The sequence below is a fragment of the Perca flavescens genome, chromosome 12 (assembly GCF_004354835.1).
Source record: "Perca flavescens isolate YP-PL-M2 chromosome 12, PFLA_1.0, whole genome shotgun sequence".
NCBI classification, from domain to species: Eukaryota; Metazoa; Chordata; class Actinopteri; order Perciformes; family Percidae; genus Perca; species Perca flavescens.
The window spans coordinates 6,072,320-6,094,474 of NC_041342.1; the positions used below are offsets into that span (position 1 = coordinate 6,072,320).

The window sequence follows — 22,155 nt, forward strand, 5'->3', positions numbered from 1 at the left end:
GTAAATTCAACCTAAAGAGGTACTGCGTGTGTCAAATGGGCCGAGTCTGCCTGCTAAGATGCTTTTGGGAGCCTGTCTAGACAGGGATCAGTGTACTGCAGGATCTTAATAGAGTGGTGCGCTGCATGAGTCCCTGAAAGGATTTGTTTGTCACAGTCTCCTGCCACTGGCTACGTTTGTTGGTACCTGCAAAAGAAGAGGAAGCAGCATGAGGACCGATCCTTTAAATTAAGTCAAAGTAGCACCATAATGTAAAAACACATCAAAAGTTTACAAAAGTAAAAGCACGTATACTTAAAGTATCAAAAGGAAAATTACTCTTTATGCAAGACTCTAATATATATATACGTATAGAATTTTAGTGCAGCTGTAGCTTGAATCTACATACTGCAGGGTAGTTTAACCTCTGGGAAATACATCAAATTGGATGTGTTAATCATGTGATATATGTGAAATCTGAATCTGGAAAGTAACTACAGCTCTCAAAAATGTAATGGAGTAAAAAGTACATAACTTGCCTCAAAAATGTAGTATAAGTCAGTAGCAGGAAATGGAAATACTCAAGTAAAATACACTTGACCTTGAGTAGATGTACTTTCCACCACTGAGAAAGGTAATTATATACACATTAGTAAGGTAATTACACGCTACATGTGTAACCGCTGCAAGCCTAATCTGTGGGTGTGACTGTGACTGAACCTTATCTTTGGCCCACGTTGCTGTTGTGCACCTGCAGAACGTCTGTGTTCACCTCTAATCTGATCTGAAAGTATTGGTTTTACAAGTCTCCAAAACTGGTTTGAGCCATCTCACTTTTGTTCCCCACACCACTTTCCCTTCCCTTTTCTCTTTTTTTCCGTGTGTCTACTCACTCGCTGTGGTGTAAACACAACTCAGTCAGCTGCTCCTCCAGTGCTAAGATTCTCAGTCCGATGTACCCAGACCCCAACAGGAGCAACACCGTCCTACAGTACACACACACAATAATGACATCAATGCCTTGGATTTTGCAGAATGAATCACAATGCTGAGCAGACGGTCTAACAATAGGACACGTTGTATCTATCTGTGTGGCGCAGGGGTGAACATTGTGTGATAACATTCCTATAACCCACACGTGTCAAACTCAAGGCCCGCAGGCCAAATCCGGCCCCTTGCAGATTTAGATCTGGCCCGTATATCAATTTGGGTTCACAATACATTTTGGCCCTCCTAGTTGTGCACCAAAACAAAAACACATGACAGTGTTTTAACTGAAATTACCTGACATTCAAAGCAGAATATGGCAGATTTGCTGACTCTGAGACTCAGAAATTCCCCCCAGAAGAAGAGTTTAATATTCAGGCTTTGAAACAGGTTGTTGTTAAAAAAAAAAAAAAGCTAAATTGCTAAATTCTATGATGGCTAAGGAACTCTTTTGATGACTTTTGTAGGGCTTCATGTCAACAAAAAACATACAAAAATGTCGGAAAACCAACAAATTTACAAAAAGGTGACCAATGTCTGAGAAAGCCACAAAAAAGTTGGAACAAAAACAACAAAAATGAGGAAAAAAGCTACCAAAATGTAAAAAAACAAAAAAAAAGTGGCATGCAGTAACAAAAGCATGTCAGTAAACTCTCCATGTCTGGCCCTAGTGTGATTCTCTTTTTCCAGTGTGGCCCTCTGGGAAAATGAGTTTGACACCCCTGCTATAACCCCATCTCCAGCATCAGATCATTTTCTTTCCCTCAGAGCTTCCTGCCTATCCAGAAAGTCAACATACCACAATGTGCCTTTGTTCAAACACAGAGCGGCACAGAATTTTACAAAGCAGGAAATTGTTTTTGTTGTTTTTTTAGTAGTCTTTCAAAGTCCCAGCTCAAGGAATAAAAGTCCCTCATTCCTAGGACGTCCTCTTCCATTAACAGGTTTACACAGCAAGTATGTTCAAACGTACTCCTGGAGATGGACAGCGGGGGAAGAAGTGTTCAGATTCTTTATTTTAGTAAAAGTTGCAAATAACAACATAAAAAAATACTTTGTCACCAGTCCTGCATTCAAAGTAGGTACATATATATTATCAGCTAAATATAAAAGTAAAACAATCAAAAGTGACACTAAATGCCCTTAGGATAGTGTTATATTATAATAAAGTGATTCTTTACTCAAGTTGTACTTAGGTACAGTATTTGAGGAAATGTACTTAGCTGTGTGAAATAATTATACCCACAGCATCATGTAGACGTAAACGAGAAAGCTGAGATTCCTAATTTCTCGGGGGAAGAAAAGTGGTACGACCCTCTCAGTGATCCTCCGAATCCACCTTACAGCTGGTTGACAGAAAAATCAACTTGTTATTCTTAAACAACACTTTCATCTATGCCTTATGGATAACTTCAGTAAATATCACAGTATGTGCACGTCTATTTGTGAGCTCTTACACGCTCCTCTGTCGTCTTCGTCTGTTAAGCTGTTTTGACGGGTGGAACTGCATCTTGTAGGACCTGGAAAGGCACAAATATACATGGCTGCATTCAGTGGTATACTGTTAGGAACATTTTATATATTATCTTGAAGCTTTACGGTAGCATGGAAGGCTTGTATCATGTGGACCCGCTGACAGTTTTGTCACGTTACTTAGAATTCCTCATGGGGGCGACAGAAACTACGCACTATGGCTTTAAATAGAACAATTACATTTCAAAAGTTAAAGTGCTCATATTATGCTCATTTTCAGGTTCATAATTGTATTTAGAGTTTATATCAGAATAGGTTTACATGGTTTAATTTTCAAAAAACACCATCTTCTTGTTGAACTGCACATTGCTGCAGCTTCTCTTTTCACCCTGTGTGTCGAGCTCTCTGTTTTAGCTACAGAGTGAGGCATCGCACTTCTGTTCCATCTTAAATGGGAGTCGCACATGCGCAGTAGCTAGGTAAGGACTACTAGCCAGTCAGAAGCAGAGTATGAGGGCGTGCCACGCTAGCAGCTAGGCGAGCATTATAACGTGTGTTACAAAGTGACGCACGTTTGTCTCTGAAGTAAAGGCTGGACTACAACAGAGCTGTTTGGAGCAGTTGGTGAACAGTGTTTTCTGTTGGAGATGGTAAGACCCTTTGGGGGGGACTTTGGGCTTTTTCACTTTGTAAACCTATTACATGCACACACAAAAAAAGATAAAACAATAAAGGAAAGGGGAAAAGCCAAAAAGCATAATATGAGCACTTTGAAAATAAAGACAAACATGATCCTGCTGGTACAAAAGCCATGCATCACAGTAATAACCAGTGATGATTTACTCCCTGACACTCATCTCTGTGTCTCTCCCATCGGTTTCTCACCTTCACTGGACATCTGAGGGAGGCCGTTGTCAAGGTAAATGCTGTTCTGTCTGCTCAGATCATGATCTATGCTGTCCTCCAAACTGGAATAACTGGAGGCCTGTGAACAAGGACAGAAATGCTGAAGGTTAGAGTCTACGTCATTACGCATCATGCACTCAGATTCGCTCAACTGCCTGGTTTGGTTGAGCTAGATGAGCAGCAAACATACCACATCATGCTCAACTTCATTCTCTGCAGAGGTGATATGAGGGCTGCCGTTGACGCTCTCCTCCTGGTTCAGACAGACACAGAAACATGAGTTTAAAGTGAAAATGTTTAGTTTTTTAGTTTTTTTATTAAATGATGCCTTCATGTGCGTGCAGATTAGTGGAGCACGTACCTGTGCATGTGAACAGACAGTTTGGAGGAGTTTATAACACATCTCACGGTTCCTCAAAGACACAAATGAGTACTAAAAAGAGAAAATAAAGAGGCAGGAGAAAGGTTTAATCGTGGAGCAAAACAAAATATGTGTACGCTCAATGTTAAGAAAGTTAATATGAAGTCTTGGCTCGACAAACTGCACAGAATTTCATTCACCATTCACCCTCCTTTTTAATGAATTAACCATCTTTCCATTTATTGATTGGTAGTTAACACTTAAACCACTTGTCACGTTGAGTCAAGCTGACTGAATTGTTATTATTAATCAGTTTAAACACGTGATTAATAAAGACGCTAATTCTACTACTCCTACATTTAATTTTTACTACTCCAATTGCCCACATACAGGTTATTGATCCAGAAATCTCAAGTGGTTTGACCGTGCCACCGAGCACCTTTGGAGCCTGATTATGTGGCCATTAAAGGTTATAATAGCAAATTCCTATCCTAAAATGTTGACTGCACAATTATACTGTACATCTGTAATGCAAAGATGCAGCCAAGTTAATGTGTGTATTTATATACAGTACAGGCCAAAAGTTTGGACACACCTTCTCATTCAATGTGTTTCTTTATTTTCATGACTATTTACATTGTAGATTCTCACCGAAGGCATCAAAACTATGAATGAACACATATGGAATTATGTACTTAACAAAAAAGTGTGAAATAACTGAAAACATGTCTTATATTTTAGATTCTTCAAAGTAGCCACCCTTTGCTTTTTTGGTAGTGCTGCAAACCCTTGGTGTTCTCTCAATGAGCTTCATGAGGTAGTCACCTGAAATGGTTTTCACTTCACAGGTGTGCTTTGTCAGCGTTAATTAGTGGAATGTTTGTCCTTATTAATAAAAAAGCAAAGGGTGGCTACTTTGAAGAATCTAAAATATAAGACATGTTTTCAGTTATTTCACACTTTTTTGTTAAGTACATAATTCCATATGTGTTCATTCATAGTTTTGATGCCTTCAGTGAGAATCTACAATGTAAATAGTCATGAAAACAAAAAGGAAACGCATTGAATGAGAAGGTGTGTCCAAACTTTTGGCCTGTACTGTAGCTCAAAACCACAAAGAGAATAATAGTGTGTATTCTGACCTTCTCTCCATCAGCAGTTTGAATAGACAACATGGATAAGCCTGAGTGATGTTTCTTCACCCCCCTGATGCTGGACGCAGGAATCACCACCTGCAAAATGGGGACAAACAAACAGGCTGGACAACAGGCTTTGATTCTTGTTGCCTTGATGGCGTTAAAGAGGACATTACAGTCATATTTCTCAATAGTTTCTCAATGTGACCTGAAATATGGATGAATAAGGCAAAGAACCAGCTTGTTATTTTATTCTCTATCCAGGGCCTTAAATCATTTCCCACTGTGAAATCCTTGATATTAGGGTAAAAGCCCAAATGCCGGAGATAAAAAAAAAAAAAAAAGGTGAATTTACAGTTAACAGCTCCTTTTTATAGCTTCTGGGACATGTGAACTGTTACAATAGAATTACACACATATTTGGTTTAATTGGCCTGAAATGTAGTTGTGCCACTGCTGATTCACCAGTGTGAATTAGGCTTCAGCTTAATGTGTCGTGAGCGCGTTACCTTGGTGTCTTTGAGCAGCACTGACGAGTGGAAACACACGTAGTTCTCACAAACAAAGAGTTTCCCATGATACAGCACCTCCTTCTGCAAGGCACAGATGAATGCTACGCACACACACACACACACACACACACACACACACACACACACACACACACACACACACACACACACACACACACACAAACACACACAATCGTCGTGATTAACTCTGAACCAGCTGCTGAGCTGCACAAAACTAGCAACGACTCATTACTTTTTTTTTATACTCTTTATTGATCCCAATGGGGAAATTACAATTTACACTCTTTTGTTATTACACACAGGCCTGAAACACACACACACACACACACACACGTCCTTTTACATGCACTAATGGAGAGATGTCAGAGTGAATGGGCTGACCTTCCGAGTTCCCAACCCAACTCCCTACAGACTGAGCTACTGCCACCCACACTTAAACATTAGTTCCTGTTTTTAGGTCCCCCCCCCCAGTAAAATTATACATAATACTGAACATTTACTAAGTAGTTACTTCATTCTTTTATGATTACTTACCCTTTTGTGTTGCTTGTGCTGTTCTCTAGTGACTCATCATTATCTACTATATAGTCCATTAAGAATGATTAGAGGAGTACTTATTATTGATTCATCAATTATCAAGTCACTCCCGATTGGTTTCTCACTCGGTTCTCAAGTAATTCATCATTGACTAATCATTAGCTACTCTTTTTTAGAAAATGTAACATTAACTAATGGTTCTCTAGCAGTTAGTTCCTCATTTGTTCCCTAACCAGGTGTTTATCTAATAAACAGCTGTGTCACCTAGACCAGTGGTTCCCAAACTTTTGCACGTCAAGGACCCCTAAACTGACACAAATTAGGCCACGGCCCCCATTTGATAACAGTTTGTCCCAGGATCCCCCATCTGATAAGATTTTATTTTTTGGATCTTTAATTACATAAAGCGTATGAAACCCATGACCAAAATAGTCATACATTCTGTCATTGTGTTACTTATGGATGGAATTACAGTGAAATAAATGATTCCCCTTTTTGCTGAGATCCCCCTCAAGCACTCCTGGGGGTCCCCGGACCCCACTTTGGAAACCACTGAGCCAGACAACAGAGACATGCCTGCAGCATCATGTGCTAAAGTGTTTCAGCTCCTCATTCACTGTGCACCACTTGGCAAACTAAGTGTTTGGCAGCACTTAATCAGACATCAGGGACAAAGTGGGAAAAAAAAGGTCACAATGCGATGTCATTTCCATAATCAATATCAAGGAATAGGTAAGAGACTCTCAGCTCACTGTGTGTCGGGTTCTCCCCCTCAGGAATCTCTTGGAACAGTTTGTGGAAGGTTTTCTTGTGCTTCCGGAAGCTCTGTAGGGAAAAATAGTGTTAAAGAAATACTCAGCTGTGTGTTTAGTGATGTATCTGGGATTTGTTTTTTTACAATAAAGGTACACAAAAAAAAGGTAGTTTTTAAAGGGTTACTGTTTTTCAGAAGGGTAGTTACACTTTTTCAGAAGGGTAACGACTGATTAGTTACCCTTTTTCAGAAGGGTAGTTACCCTTTTTCATAAGGGTAACTAATCATTCGTTACTCTTCTGAAAAAGGGTAACTACCCTTCTGAAAAACAGTAACTACCCTTTCAAAACCAGTAACTACCTATTTTTTGTGTACCTTATTGTAAAGTGTTCAAGTTTTTTTTATTAAAGGCAGGTTTGGTGTACAGTATAAGTGAAATAATTGACTTTAAACCTTAAGAAACTGATTTTTTTTGGGCTACTTGGGGACAGAGGAAATAAGCTGTGAACACAACATTCACATATCCTTTGAAGTTGATATGACCATTGCTAATTTAAACATTAGCAACATTAGCGTGTTAGCATTCATTCGGAGTCATGCTGTCCACCGGATGAACATAATTTCAATATTCACTCTAGATTAGCTCTGTTTTTGGTCTCCGCTAACTCCAGAGGGGAATATCTAGCTCTTTAGCTGCTAAAAGCTCTGCTAATAGTATCCGTTTGCTGTTTGGTGCTGAGCAGGTAGTGTACAGTGGGGTTTAAGAGCTTTTTTTCCCTAAAAAATGCTATGTGATGCTATGTAACATTGTCAATTGATGCATTGTTATTATATATATATATATATATATATATATATATATATATATATATATATATATATATATATATATATATAATGCTGTTTATATTAAAATATACATAATTAATATTATAGTTACTTTAATTCTTCCTGTGCTGAAAAGATAAACAATGAAATGGTTGCAGGGGATAGAAGGTAGCAGGATGATGATGTGAAGCGGACTTACATTATTGTTGAGTAGCCCATCGGAGCGCTCATCTATGGTCTGCTCCCTGAGGACACAAACAGGACAAATGCACCATGCTCACATAAATGAGATGACATATCAGGACTTTGTCTAGGTACAGGTTTCATTTCTTTCTTTCTTAAAAGATGCAGTAGGTAAGACTTCTAAAACTAACTTTCTGTCATATATGCTGAAACTCACCCTATGTTCCAGTAGAACTACATGAAGCAGGTCATTTATAAAAAACCTACAGCCTGTAGTGCGATTTGCAAAAATCCACCGCTACCTGTTCAGATGCACCAATCAGGGCCAGTGGGGGTGTTTAACTGCGTGTCAATCACTGCTCATGCACACACATTCATTCTCCCTTGTGGGGGGAGGGGCTTAGGAGACCGTTTTGGGATTTAGCAGAAAGGGGGGAGGGACTGAGAAGTTGTCGATGTTCAAATTTTTGGCTAAGTCCTGGATCTTCGCAATCCTACCTACGGCACCTTAAATCCCAGTGTAGTGTTGAAGGCAGAGTGTACCTGAGGGGCATGTTTGAGTTGAGGCTGTGATTTAACTTCTGGATCTCCAGTCGGGCATCGTCCAGACTCTTTTTGGATTCCTTACTGCTAAACCTGCTGCTGCCTCTTCTTGCTTCAAGGCGTCCAACTACGTCCAGACAGCCGCTGTCCCGAGAGAGCAGCAGATAAATGTCAGAGTGATGATCCAGCTTTTATGTGATGCACACAGGTGGGACAGGGATATCGAACAACACAAAGACAAAATGCAAAAAAGAGAACTGGATTTCTCCCCCGGTGGGATCATCAGTCACAGAGTGGATGAAAACAGCTCCTGCGTGCTGATGGTAAGTAAACATTAAATTATCATTAACTTTCATTGTTTACATCATTGGAAGTCTGGTTTTCCACAGAGATTAATACAGTTCATTGACAGATATGTAAGAATTTCTTACATAATGCATGCACAGCATCAACAACATTGTTGAATAAGAGTACACAAGAAAAAAAAGAGGAGAATATACTGGTCTTGTTTGGATCCAATATCTGAGTTTGAGTAGTTCCTTCATGTGAAAGCAAAAGTTAAACTAGAATCCAAATGGAATACCAGCTGTATTACCAGTTGTAATGGCGTTCTCTCTCTGCTTGGCCTAATTGTCAGCTTATATAGACCTGTGGTTAGTCTGCACTCTCTGCGCAACAGTATGGGTCTCTAGAGTCTTTCACTTTTGTCAGCCAGCAGCTACAAACACTGGAGACATAACAAGAACATTGAGCACACCAGGGTGCTTAGGGTGATGTATATGTACACTGTCGGTCAGCCGTGAAAGATAATATATAAAAAATACATTAAAAACAGAATTTCATGAAGGATGTGAAAGGAACAGAGAAAGAGCACCAGCAGTAATCCAAAAGATAAACTGTAAAATCTCTATACTCACGCAGAGCTGTCCAGTGAGAATTTCCTGCATTTCGCAGTCATGGTGGAAAAGAAATACTTCCAACTCATACACATGCACGTTCATACATGCAGTGACAGACTATACCTAATGTCTCTAGCTCATTGAAACACCTTGTGTGTAATTCTTTTGGCTTTGTTTCCTTGAGTACTCTGATGTAAAAAAGAAAGAAAGATGACAGCAGCCTTTTAGGATTGGCTTTTTATTGTTAAATCAACCAATCAGTTGTGAGGGGCGGGGATTTTTTTTCCCTCAAACTAAACCAATCAGTGAAGGCAGGTGGGAAGGCAACACATTCTGCACAGCTTCTGCTCCTCATGGCAACAATCTCTATGGGTGGTAGTAGGGTAGTACCTACCCTGATCTGTTGGCAGTCACACACACACAGCATGCCTATAAGAGCGTGCGACACAGGTATGCAGAGATAGTCATCATCCCAGTCCCATGGTCATCTCCTGCCGCATAACCTGCTCAGCCTGCACAGATTGAGATCACAGAATGATGAATGGCCTACAGCACAGACACATGCGGTAGCATGACATGGCAAAAAATTACCTAACTGTAAAGCTCCATAAATCCACAAGCATTCCATTCAAAATGTAGTATTTTCATAATTCCAAGGCATTAAGAAATATGTAAAATAAATAAAAGATATATACATATTAATTTTACACTTCATGGCTCATGTACATGCATGGATGGATTACTGAACTGGCCTACAGGGCACAGGCCCAGGGGACCACAGTGAACTTCACCTGCAAAATGTCCACAAAGAGACACAAAACTATGCCAATGAGAAGATACTTCCCTGTACAGTACAAAAGCACCAGCATGTCAGAGGTTATTTTCGTTTTGAAGGTACTCTGGTTGGGCAGTTTTCCTCCTCCAGCTGCCGGCACTGTCAAACCACAGGTGTTCACATGATTGCATGGTGTCATTCCAGATGTTGGCTCACTCTCCCTCCTCTTACCCTCACCTCTCCTCCAACCTTTGCCTCTGTATGCAGCTCAAAGCACTGTGCGTGACCTTTGTCCAGGTATTCTAATTTGAAATGAAGGATTCAGTAACCACAGAGCAGTCGGTGCTGCCAGCATGGTGATCAGTTTAGCATTTCGAATGTTGGTACTTTCCACAATATTGAAAGTTTTAGTTCAAACACTGTGCCAGATGTATCAACAGTACGTAGTATGGTTTGCATTCGCAATCTACATCAAGAAATGCATCATCTTTTCAGGTTCTACTGGTGTAATGTTAAAATTCAATCATTTAGAAAAGGCCATCTAATAATGTGAAACTATACAGAAGAATTGCATGTATGATCTGTCACAAACCGGCTCAAAGCATGTGCCAAAGAGGGAAGTCCAGACAGGTTAAAGTGCCAATGAGAGGTTTATTGATAAATAAACATGATAATTAAACATGAGGTGTGGTGAGTAAATAATTATGTGGTGTGTGGAGTGTATGGATGAGTGAGGAATGTACGGATGTACGTTAACTGCAACAGAATTGGCAAAACGAACCCAAAACCAGGAGATGTGGAGCCTGGGGGAGAGACCAACACAATGAGACATGGCCATGCCTCGGTTGAGGCCTAGATTAAGGCCTACCCAGGTGTCAGCCCATTACCTAATTACCCCTCCCAAACTGTCAGCTCCTGCAGAAAGACAAGTGAAGCCAACAGCAGGCAGAAAAAGGAGGGGTTGTAACAGAAACAGTTACAACAGCTATCTGCATAAAACTAAGCTTCCTCATGACTCATAACTGTGCTTTGAGAATTTGTTAAAACTAGAAAAGCGCTATAATTATGCAGTGCATTTATAGGTGTAAAGTTACCGGGCCTGTCTCAACACATCTCAAGAAAGAAAAATACTGCAGGTTAGAGTCATGAAAGCATTCAAATTACCACAGTGATTTAATTTTCCTGTGATGGACAGAACAATACATTCGCCGCGCCCTCCTCCTTTTCGTTTTCCTTGTAAACATTGAATACAAATGAGCGGTTGGCTTTATGAGAGCTTTTGAGGAAGTAGCAGGTAAAAGGTTGGCCAATCACACTTGGCAACTCTTCATATCAGCAGACAGAAAGAATGAGGAAGCTGCTGCTGCATGTGAACTTTACACTGGCAAAGGACTTATCTCACACATAGTAGGCCTACTGAAAAGTGAAACACGTGTAGAACTATCCTGAGATCAGATATATCCATTGTGACTTTTATTATTAGTGAATTACAGCTGATTGCATCTCCTCACACATGGGTGTGCCCGGGCTGTACTGAAAACACACACTATCATTAATGCAAGGAGCAGCATTTCTCTCCATCTCCTAATCATAATGCTAGTTGTCTAAAGAATGTTACTGAAAAAGAAAGGAGACATAAAAATAGAACACCTTCCGTCGTTCTTTGAATAAAGGACAGTAGCCTTCAATTCAATTCAATTCAATTTTATTTATAGTATCAAATCATAACAAGAGTTATCTCGAGACACTTTACAGATAGAGTAGGTCTAGACCACACTCTATAATATACAAAGCCCGAACAATTCCAACAATTACAGTAATTCCCTTAAGAGCAAGCAGTGCGACAGTGGCGAGGAAAAACTCCCTCTTGGGAAGAAACCTCGGACAGACCCAGTCTCTTGGTAGGCGGTGTCTGACGGGCCGGTTGGGGATATGGTGAACAGTGGCGATAATAGTCAAATTAATAATGGAACAGTGACTTCAAATGGTAGTCGTAGTAGTTCATGTCATATCAGCGAGCTGCAGGGCGTTACAGGATGTAGCGTGGCCCAGCAGAGCATGGATGGACGTAGCAGGAAGCTGCAGGGTTCAGCAGGAAGCAGCATGACATTGCAGGGCACCGCTGAGCTCAGCAGGGAGTGCAGCAGGACCACGGCGACAGCTGCAACCAGGATCTTGGTGCCAACGTTCTCCAAGGAAATACGCTGGGGGGAAAAAACATAAGGACTCCGGGGAGTAAACTCCCCAGAAGCTAGGATTAGTAACAAGCATTTCTGGGATACACACAAATGGTAATAGAAAGGGAGAGGAGAGAGCAGCTCAGTGTGTCAAAGGAAGGAAGGAAGTCCCCCGGCAGTCTAGAACTATAACAGCGTAACTTTAACAGCGTAACTAAGAGAGACAGGTCATAAGGAGAGGTAGCCTGTTCGGGCTTTGAACTCTCCCCTTGCCGGATCGGGCTTTGCTGGCCTGCCTCCCTCTACTTTTGTTATATGTTATTAATCTAACAATTATGAAGAGAAGAAGGTGGGCCAGTTAGATGAACACTGCAACTCCTCACTCCCTAACTATAAGCTTTATCAAATAGAAGAGTTTTAAGTTCATTCTTGAAAGCGATTACAGTTTCTGCCCCCCGAACCCAGATCGGGAGCTGGTTCCATAGGAGAGGAGCCTGATAACTGAAGGCTCTGGCTCCCATTCTACTTTTAGAGACTCTAAGTACCACCAGTAACTCTGCATTCTGGGAGCGCAGTGCTTTAGTGGGACAATAAGGTATTGGGAGCTCTTCTAGATATGATGGTGCTTGACCATTTAGAGCTTTGTAGGTCAGGAGAAGGAATTTAAAATCAATCCTGTATTTTACAGGAGGCCAATACAGGAGAAATATGATCTCTTAGTTCTTGTGAGAACACGCGCTGCAGCATTCTGGATCAGCTGGAGAGTCTTAAGGGACTTATTTGAGCAACCTGACAGTAGGGAATTACAATAGTCCAGCCTGAAAGTAACAAATGCATGGACTAGTTTTTCAGCATTGTTTTGAGACAGGATATTCCTAATTTTGGCAATGTTACGAAGATGAAAAAAGGCTGTTCTTGAGGTTTGTTTTAGATGGGCGTTAAGGGATATATCCTGATCAAAAATGACCCCTAGATTTCTGACAGTAGTGCTGGAGGCCAGGGCAATACCATCCAGAGTAGCTATGTCTTTAGATAATGAGGTTCGGAGGTGTTTAGGGCCCAGCACAATAACTTCAGTTTTGTTAGAGTTTGACATCAGAAAATTATAGGTCATCCAGGATGTTATATCTTTAATGCATGCTTGAAGTTTAGCTAGCTGACTAGTTTTGTCTGGTTTGATTGACAAGTATAATTGGGTGTCATCCGCATAACAGTGAAAGTTAATTGAGTGTTTCCTAATAATATTACCAAGAGGAAGCATATGTAAGGAGAATATAATTGGTCCAAGCACTGAGCCTTGTGGAACGCAATGGCTAACTTTAGCGTACTTGGAGGATTTATCATTAACATTAACAAATTGAGATTGATCAGAGAAATAGGACTTAAACCAGCTTAGAGCAATTCCTTTTATGCCAACTAAGTGTTCCAATCTCTGCAACAGGATTGTATGGTCAATAGTGTCAGTTGCATCACTAAGATCTTCCTGTCCTAGTTCCTGCACTGTTTGTGTGAGGACAGTGTTCAAACAGATTGGAAATATGACAAGAAGACTATCCTATGTGCGTCAATGCTAACTAATGAGTGGACCTTAAAGGAATAGTTCGACATTTTTTGGAAATATGCTCATTTTCTTGCTTGCCGAAAAGTCGTAAAAACTAAAACGTAAAAACGTCTGTATGCTAATTACGAAGCTAACTTCAGCAGCCGGTTAACTTAGACTAGCACAAAGACTGGAAACGGGTGAGCTGCTAGCTAGCTTTGTCCAAAAGTCACAAATCCAACTACACACACGACACACCTCAAAAACTCACTAATTACTAATCACTAATGAATTACTCTTCGGACAGAGCAAAACTATACAGTATGTGTAGAGTTATAACGTATGGTTTCACCCTGCTGCCAGTCCTTATGCTAAGCTAAGATAAATGCCTGCTAGCTATAGCGTTATAGTTACAAATATGAGTGGTATCGACTTTCTCTTCTGACGGTAACTGTCAAATGTTTAACTATGTCTTTATGTTGTTGTTTTTTTGGCCAAACTACTGTATCAAATATCAAGAATCAAGTTTTATGTCCAAGATTGCAAAATGTTTTTCACCTTAAGAAATTTCCTGTATGTGTTGTTGCAAAGTGTGTTGTCATGCTCGTGTCATGTTACATCAGTTATCCTAAGTTTCCGGCTTGTGTTGCGTCAATGTCAACATCCAAGGCTTGACTGACAAACTTGTATTTTTCTGAAAGGTCAAATATATCCAACTTGTCACTTATCCAAACACGGGCGTTTAACGCATTATTTTACATTCTAAGTAACATTAAGTATTTTAATCCTTTACACTACCAGCATTCGTTGGGAATCTTTCCCATCTCCACCATCTGCCCCATGCCTCTGCTCTGCATTACCATACAGCTGGAGAGTTATTACAGCTGACCTGAACGCAACTTCATTTTGTGGCTCCAAAGCAGCTGAAACCGTTTTGTAAAAGTTAAATTTAATCTTCCAACTATTTTTTTTTTTATAGATGTAATCCTGTGTATTCACTAAAAGCTGGGTGCAGTCAGTGACAGGAGTGCATTTCAGTTTAGCGTTACTTTGGTCCCTTCTAGTGGACGAAGAGTGAATAACAAAAAAAATAAATAAAGGCAACAGTTATCACACAGCTCATTGTGCTGTATATCCAATCATTCTGCTTTTAATACAAAGTCAAGATACAATATCTACATCCATGGTTTGAAAGGAAAGAACAGGTACATAAGTTAGGGGGGTGGCGTCATCAGAGCTGGCCCTCAGCACATTTCATATTATGTTTCATGTGTGTGCCTTTTATATTTCTCTTGACACAATAATCATTAGAAATTCAAAGGAATAACATATTGTATATATGTCACACACTGTCAAGACTTCTGGACCACACGTAGATTTCGTATCAGAATAATTTCAGATATAAACACTAACTTTTGAGGGTGTGTGTAGTTGGGCCATTCTTAACCCATTCTTTGTCAAAAATACACTTGCTACCATGTGCTTTCCAGCAAAATAAATACCAACAGCTTGTCTGAGGTTGTAACCGACAAGTCTGCTCTATATATCTCTTTTGTTTTTTTTGATGCCCTTGGGCCGGACCATACCTGTTGCTGTGATCACACCACTGCTGTTGCTATGGAGGTCAAGTGGGGGAGGGCATCAAAAGAGCATCACTGTAAACTTAAACTAGGTCTGCCTCTAATGCACATCTCTAGCTAACTAGTCGGACATCAGTAATCAGTATTAAATAGCACCCTACACAGAGGGCATACTTTATAATAATAAAGCAAATAAAAAAGCACCAAAACTGACCATTAAAAATAAAAAAACAAACAGTGACAATATCATACTTTAACATTGGCTCGCCAAAGAAACAAGTAAACAACATCTTATTGGTTATAGTTGGTAGATATCCCAAATAAATAGATTCAAAACAAACGTAAAAAGTAACAAAATAGAATAAATATCTTAAAAAATCATATGAAATAAATATGACAAATTGAACAATAACAATAAGGCTTTTTTTCTGCGACAATAAGAACTACATCACATCCAATCCCACGTTATATCTTGTGCTCAGACGTATGCAACTGTACTGTATAGGACTCCAATGATAGACTGTATGTACAAAATCTGTGAAAACACCCGAGATGTCTGATACACTGGAACATCGCTGTGCTCTTCAATCACCAAGTGGGACCAATTATGATTATATGTCAAATCAAGAAAAGATATATATTTATATATATATATCGATATCACGGACCTGTGCAGTTCTACTGGAGTAGACAGAGGGGAAAACATAATTTGGTAAAGTTGGGATGTTCTGTACAGTGTGATTTAGGAAGAGAGAATTTGAATGGAGTTTATATAAAGGTGGGACAATTGGGTGAGGGAGAGGACTGTTAAAAGTGAGCAAATCACCACTTACGCTGAATGTTTTTTTTTGGCTTACTCTCATTATCTTTCACTGTCAGTAGCCTTAAATAGTAAAACACCAGACTGTTTTAACTGCAAAGTCGTGCAATTCAAGTAGGTAAGCTTTAGAGGAGGAAGATGATTAGGAAACAACTTTCATCCTTGGTTTAAGATACTGTATGACAATAAAGGTTTAGCGCACAACCCATGAACATTAAGCAGCATGTTTAAACACAAGAAATATGTCAGCATAAGGCAAAGACGTACAGTAAAAACACACAAAAATCACGTCTGCAGCAATGGGATGATAACAGTTTTTTTTTTTTTTTAACGGGATTGAAGCTCAATTCTTTCATTAGAGCATCTCTTTCAATAAGCCACTGCTGGACTGACACAATGGGGCTGACTTCAAGAGAAGATGAGCTGGAGGATGAACAAGGAATACAGCAAATAGCAAGCAGGCTTTTGTTTAATGAAGAATGCAGTGAACGACAAATCTCAGCCCAGTTGAGGCTCTGATCACTGTTCTGTGGCCAGCTGTTACTCAGCGAGGACACAATTTGGGAGCGTGAACTGATCCTTGGCCAGTGTGTTTAGAGTGTTTGTTTCTAGTCTGGCTTTATGTTATGCTGGATAAAAGAGGGAGCTATCTCTCCTTAGGCCACAGTTCATGTTCACGCTGCATGGTTTCTCTTGGCACTGTGCGTCGGGTAAATGAGCATCCACATGCTTCTCCAACAGTCCTCAGGGTGTTGAGTCCCTACTGTAGGCTTTTGCTGAGGCATTACCTAGTCATCTGCTTAAAACGATAATCAGAGCCACCAGGGACAGCAGTAGACACCTTTGAAATAGACTCACGGACACAGAAATGTTCACCTTTGCACTCTGTAACCCCTTTAGTACACCAAACCAATAGATACAAAGTTGAGGATAAAAAGCCCATTTAGGGTGCAGCAAATATCCAGGCTTTGTTTTTTTTTTTTCTTTATGTATTTTTATACACATATAGTATCATAATTCCTGTTCAGAAGCCATTGTATTTCACTGGTTCATATTGGAGATAGCTGACAACAACACACATGTATTATACGTCCTTCACACTGGAACACTGAGGTAAGTATATGGATTACACATGGAGAGTCTCCACACCCACCAGCTCCCCAGGGAAACCCCTGATGAGTGTGGGTGCTGTTAGACACAGATTTGTCGTTGCTGTTTTTGTTGTTGCGTTTTGTCCTTGTTGGTGTAGAATTCATCTTTGAGTCTTGCTCCCCGAAAAAGGTTTAACGTTCACGTTATTTCAGGCCGTCTTTCTCTTGTTTCACTCATTGGTTTTGTTTGTGGACCTCGAAGCAGAAAGATGGATGGATGGTTGTCTCTTCACTTATGTTGCATAGTGGTCAAAGCTACCCAGGTACTCCAGAGCAGCCTGGTAGCAAAACTGGTACTCATCCTGGGTGACAAACAGAGGAACAAAAAGATATAATTGTTGCTATAAACAGGAACAGACACAGGCTGACAGCACCTATCCACTCAGTTGTTTTGATCTAGAATCATGACAATGGTATTGCAACAGAGGCTTTACTAAAATCCTGACTTCAGGGAATGCTGAATGTCATATCTGTCTTAATCTCTCGGTTCGGTGATTGTTTTCATATTTCAGATAAACTAAAGGATTAAGAGTTCCATTATGTGTTGAAAAAAATTAGCATATGTCTTAAACAGATCTGTTTTTATTAACTCAAAAAAACGCTTTCGGAGATGCATGCTTTTCACAAGACAGTGAATAAAGGTCTCTGGCCATGTCCCACATGCTGTTGAGTAGGGGTGGGAAAAATAATCGATTCTTAGATGCATCGCGATTCTCTCTAGAACGATTTGATTCTCGATTCAGATAAGTTAATAATCGATTTTTAAATGTGTTGATTTTTATTTAAAAGGTACTGTCTCCAAACAAGTACAAATCAGAAAACAGAGTGACTGAAAGAGGACGGGATAATGGACAACAACTTAAGAGTTTAGGCAAGAGTGCAGAAAAAAAAACACAAAAATGGCCAAAAGGAGAAAAAAAAAATTATTGTATGTATTAGTATACACATGAGCTAATAAGACATACATAAAATAATTAGGCAAAACACACATAGGCTGTTCATCTACTTTATCACATTACATCTGAACACCTCATGTTTCATGTTCTAAGAAGCCAATGATCCACCTTTAAACATGACTGAGCTTCTGACATGGAAGTTAGTGGGAGAGAAGATGACTCTCACAAGGCTTAAACATGGAATGACTACAAAATAAAAACCTCAGTAGACAAAACATTTCATTAAAACTTGTGTGTGACAAATATATGTCAACATCTAAGCTTTGTCTAGCTGCTTTGTCTAGGTCAGAGGTGCCCAAATTCTTTCATATGAAGTGACAAAATGTATCAGGATGGAAGGCCACGGGCCAAAAATAAATGTTGATGTTAAAGAATTCCGTAATTCATGTAATTCTTCGTAGATAAAACGTATGTATTTAATTTACAGGGAGGTTTACATTGCGGTAAAACTCAGATTAATCACTTTTAATCGCCACAAAATGTATGTTTTGTAGTCATTAGGATTTTACAGCACTTTCAAAATAAGAGGAGAATAAGCACAAGCAAATGCCATGTCAAATGCCATAGTGGGCCAAAACAAAGGGAGCACAGGCCAAACTTGGCCCGCTGGCCCCAAATTGGGCAGCCTTTGGTCTAGGTAGTGATTAGCAAACTCAGATTTATATGTATATTTTTAAAATCACGCATGGAAATGTACATTAATAAATTGTTGCATCGAGATGCATCGATAATCTGTTTAGAATCAAATCGTTGGCCTCTGAATCGGAATCAGAATCGTGAGGTGCCAAGAGGTTCCCACCCCTACTGTTGAGTGTTTACCTCAGTCTGCACCATGGCTGGTCTCTGTGTGCGCAGCATTTTGACAGTCTGGAAGATGTCCACCGCCCCTTCGTAACGCATCCTCTCCAGGACAATACTCAGAGTGATGAAGACACCTGTCCGCCCCACGCCAGCACTGCAGACATAAAGGAAACCATTTGACCATAGTGCCAGAGCTCAGACAACCACACGCTACACTCTGACCAACCCACTGCACTTGCTATGCAATTGAATGTACTTTTAATTAACAGTGAATAGTTTCATCATGAGCTGCTGAGCTGAACCCCACAGCCTACCTGCAGTGAACGCTGATTGGTCCGTCCTGGCCAAACTGCTCCTTGGTTTTGTGCACTTGGCCAATGAAATCAATGAAGCCCTCGCCAGATTTGGGAACACCTTGCTCTGGCCAATCGGTAAACTGGAACTGACGCACTGTCCGTGATTGGCCGTCCTGAAGGAGTGGGGAAATGAGGAGTTAAGAACGCTGCGTTGATCTGAAAGTGTATCTGATGTCTTTTCAACACGTATCAAGATTGTTTATGTGAGGTGATTATTTCAAAAAAGACTGTTTAAAGAGCTTCTTCTCGCTGTATTGATTGAGGAGAGGCTCTGCCAGGCAATATCCTTTTTTTTTTTTGCCTTCTAATGATTACTGTTATCTGACCCTGGATCAGTGGCTGTGGTTAACTTGAAGCTGTAACGTCAGTGCGTCTGCTACTGTCAGCCACTCAGTAGGCAATTACATCTTTTCTCTTCTGCTCAGCCTTTCTGACTCCCCTTTAATGGAGATCAATAGAGCATCTGTCGAAGTGGCGTCAGTGCAGGACAGGCTTAACTGGAGTTATCTATGACTGGCAGATATGTGCACGTGAGGACGGACACACACACACACACACACACACACACACACACACACACACACACACACACACACACACACATGCATGCACACACGCACACACACACAAACAAACAAACAAACAAACACACACACACACACACACACACACACACGCACACGCTGTCAAGGTGATCTGGAGACAGCATGGTTGAATGGGTAATCTAGCTGCTTGCTGCTGGAGCTAACCTGTTGTGTTACACACATTCACGTACAAAACACACACAGACCGACACACACTACACGTCGATAGGACATGCTTTGCATCGCTGCCTTTGAACAGCACTGATGGATTGGGAATAGAGCAGAAGTCAAAGAGTGTAATGTTACACTGCTGTTTGAATACAACACACAATGGGAGACCAAGTCTTGGAACACATAGACGCCATGAGCTCACCCTGGCATCTGTAACTTTGAACTCCCGGAGGATGTACTGAGGCATGTTGTACTCAGCCATGGGGTCCACCACAAAGTATTGGTACCTGGCTGAGCGCTCAGCGGGCCAGTACTGGTGACACTTCTCCTGAGAGAGCAGAACAAGAAAAAAAAAAAAAAAAAAAAAAAGGATTGATGACATTGTGTACAGGGCTGACATTTGTTGGTATTTGTAGCACTTTGTGTGTGAATTAATTTACCCCTACCCGTCCCATTTCTCTCAGTTTAGTGAGCATGACCACTATAGTTGAGTTGTGTTCCCACAGCATCCTCCAGAAATCCTCCGTAGTCTCAGCCAGTGGACCCTGGGTGGCAATATAGCCTCTCTGTTGCCTACACACACACACACACACACACACACACACAGATTAAGAAGCCACCTCCTCCCTTCATTCTTCCTGTTTCTCCCTCTGTCAAGCATCTGACTGAAAAGGGGCTCAGGCTTCAGGCAAGAAGAGGAACAGTCAAAACATGTGTGTACAACCACTCTGAACGCCTGAATCATCACAAGCACTGTGATCGAAACAAGTGGCGTGCAGCGGGACAAATAGTGGGAACATGTATACAGTCACGGCAGATCTGACAGGATGTGACAGGTAGGAGCGCTGTGGTGAAAACCTATCCATTCAATTCACTCATCGAGCCATCATAAGAGGAAGAGGGTCAGGTCATATTAGTGTTTTCAGGAGCAAAACATACCTGTATCCGTCTATGTAACTGGCGTTGATGTAGTCGGAGCCCTCCAGGCCTCTGATTGGCTGGAGGCAGACGCGGGTGGTTTCATAGGGCATGATGTTGACCAGTCGGTTTTTGAATTTGTTGCAAGGCAGGTTGGCTGTGACAAACCGGGACGTGTGGGCTTTGGTGTTGGCCAGCCGCTAAATGGAGAGAGAAAATGTTAATTTGTGATGTTTTTTTTGTTTCGTTTTTTTAACTTTAAAGTACATTATCCAGCAAACCAAAACTGATTTGGCATGCAAGAGTGCAGGATTATTTGCCTGGTTAGCTAATGTCCCAAGGCCATTGTACTGGTTCCCAATCTGAGGGGATGTGAGATGACAAGATAGGAAGGAAGAAAAAGTATTTTTCTGTTACACAAAATATTGTTCATTTTCTACTTTTTTAGATTCTAGGCAGGTTAACATCTTCAGGGCTCTTAATATTATTCAAGTGAAACAATTTTAGAAAGAAAAATCAATCTCATGTTGAGCTGCTTCCAACTCAAAAGACTCATGCAACTTACAACAAGGTATTATAAGTAGATCTGGCTTCATTTTCAAGAAGCCACAAAGCAAAAATGTTTGAAATCACTTTTCTATTCATCTTTTCAGACACAATCTCAGAATGTAATTGTGTACGCGAGGCAGCATATATCCCCAACCATTTCACTTTGAACAGAATTTACCCTACCTTGAACTCCAGCTCCATGTCGGTGATGTGCTCCCCAGGCTCCACCTTGGACAGCTTCTGCATGTAAGAGTACAGACTCCTGGCGGCCACCTCGGTGTTCCCGCAGGCCACCGCCTCCAGCAGGGCCTCGTGGATGAAGCTGTATTGGTCCTCCGTCTGCACCATGTAGTTCCTCTGGGAGCGCATTAGGGTCACGTGGCCGTAGATGTCCACAGTGCGTTCGTGTCGAATGCGCTCCAGCATGGCATCGATGACAATAAAACAGCCGGTGCGACCAACACCAGCGCTGGTAGACGGAGAGGAAGAAGTGGGATATCAGTGGACTTATAGGGAGGGATTTTATTGTTGATATTTCATTTAAAGAAATAGTTCAACCTTGATCTCTGCATATCCTGCTTTTGCCTTGCTACTTTGTAAACTCTGTTTTTAAAGGTTCTAAATAAATTAAGTTATTATTATTAGTTTGGGAAATGGG

At 40.7% G+C, this 22,155-nt stretch overlaps 2 protein-coding genes across 15 annotated transcripts in view; both read right to left on the reverse strand.

Annotated features, from left to right (window-relative positions):
• Positions 1–868: 868 nt before the first annotated feature.
• On the reverse strand, positions 869–9,178 carry LOC114565189 (GRAM domain-containing protein 2B). The gene is made up of 12 exons (XM_028593088.1): positions 9,138–9,178; positions 8,221–8,364; positions 7,694–7,739; positions 6,665–6,737; positions 5,352–5,455; positions 4,849–4,938; positions 3,707–3,778; positions 3,536–3,598; positions 3,325–3,424; positions 2,424–2,486; positions 2,213–2,312; positions 869–965 (listed from the first exon to the last, which is right to left on the reverse strand). The coding sequence occupies exons 1-12, from the start codon at positions 9,176–9,178 to the stop codon at positions 869–871; spliced, it is 993 nt and encodes a 330-aa protein (XP_028448889.1).
• A 5,561-nt stretch (positions 9,179–14,739) lies between these two features.
• The window catches only part of LOC114564767 (receptor-type tyrosine-protein phosphatase S), a 90,121-nt gene continuing 82,705 nt past the window's right edge, over positions 14,740–22,155 (reverse strand). For 8 of the 14 annotated variants that reach the window (XM_028592300.1, XM_028592299.1, XM_028592298.1 and 5 more), the window contains 7 exons: positions 21,681–21,966; positions 20,970–21,148; positions 20,477–20,603; positions 20,233–20,358; positions 19,234–19,388; positions 18,938–19,073; positions 14,740–17,464 (listed from right to left, as the gene is read on the reverse strand). In XM_028592300.1, coding sequence (XP_028448101.1) covers positions 17,396–17,464; positions 18,938–19,073; positions 19,234–19,388; positions 20,233–20,358; positions 20,477–20,603; positions 20,970–21,148; positions 21,681–21,966 — 1,078 coding nt within the window. In that variant the 3' untranslated portion in view covers positions 14,740–17,395. Of the gene's footprint in view, positions 17,465–18,937; positions 19,074–19,233; positions 19,389–20,232; positions 20,359–20,470; positions 20,604–20,969; positions 21,149–21,680; positions 21,967–22,155 lie in introns of all 14 variants that reach the window. The other 6 variants (XM_028592296.1, XM_028592290.1, XM_028592293.1 and 3 more) reach the window with 1 other exon arrangement.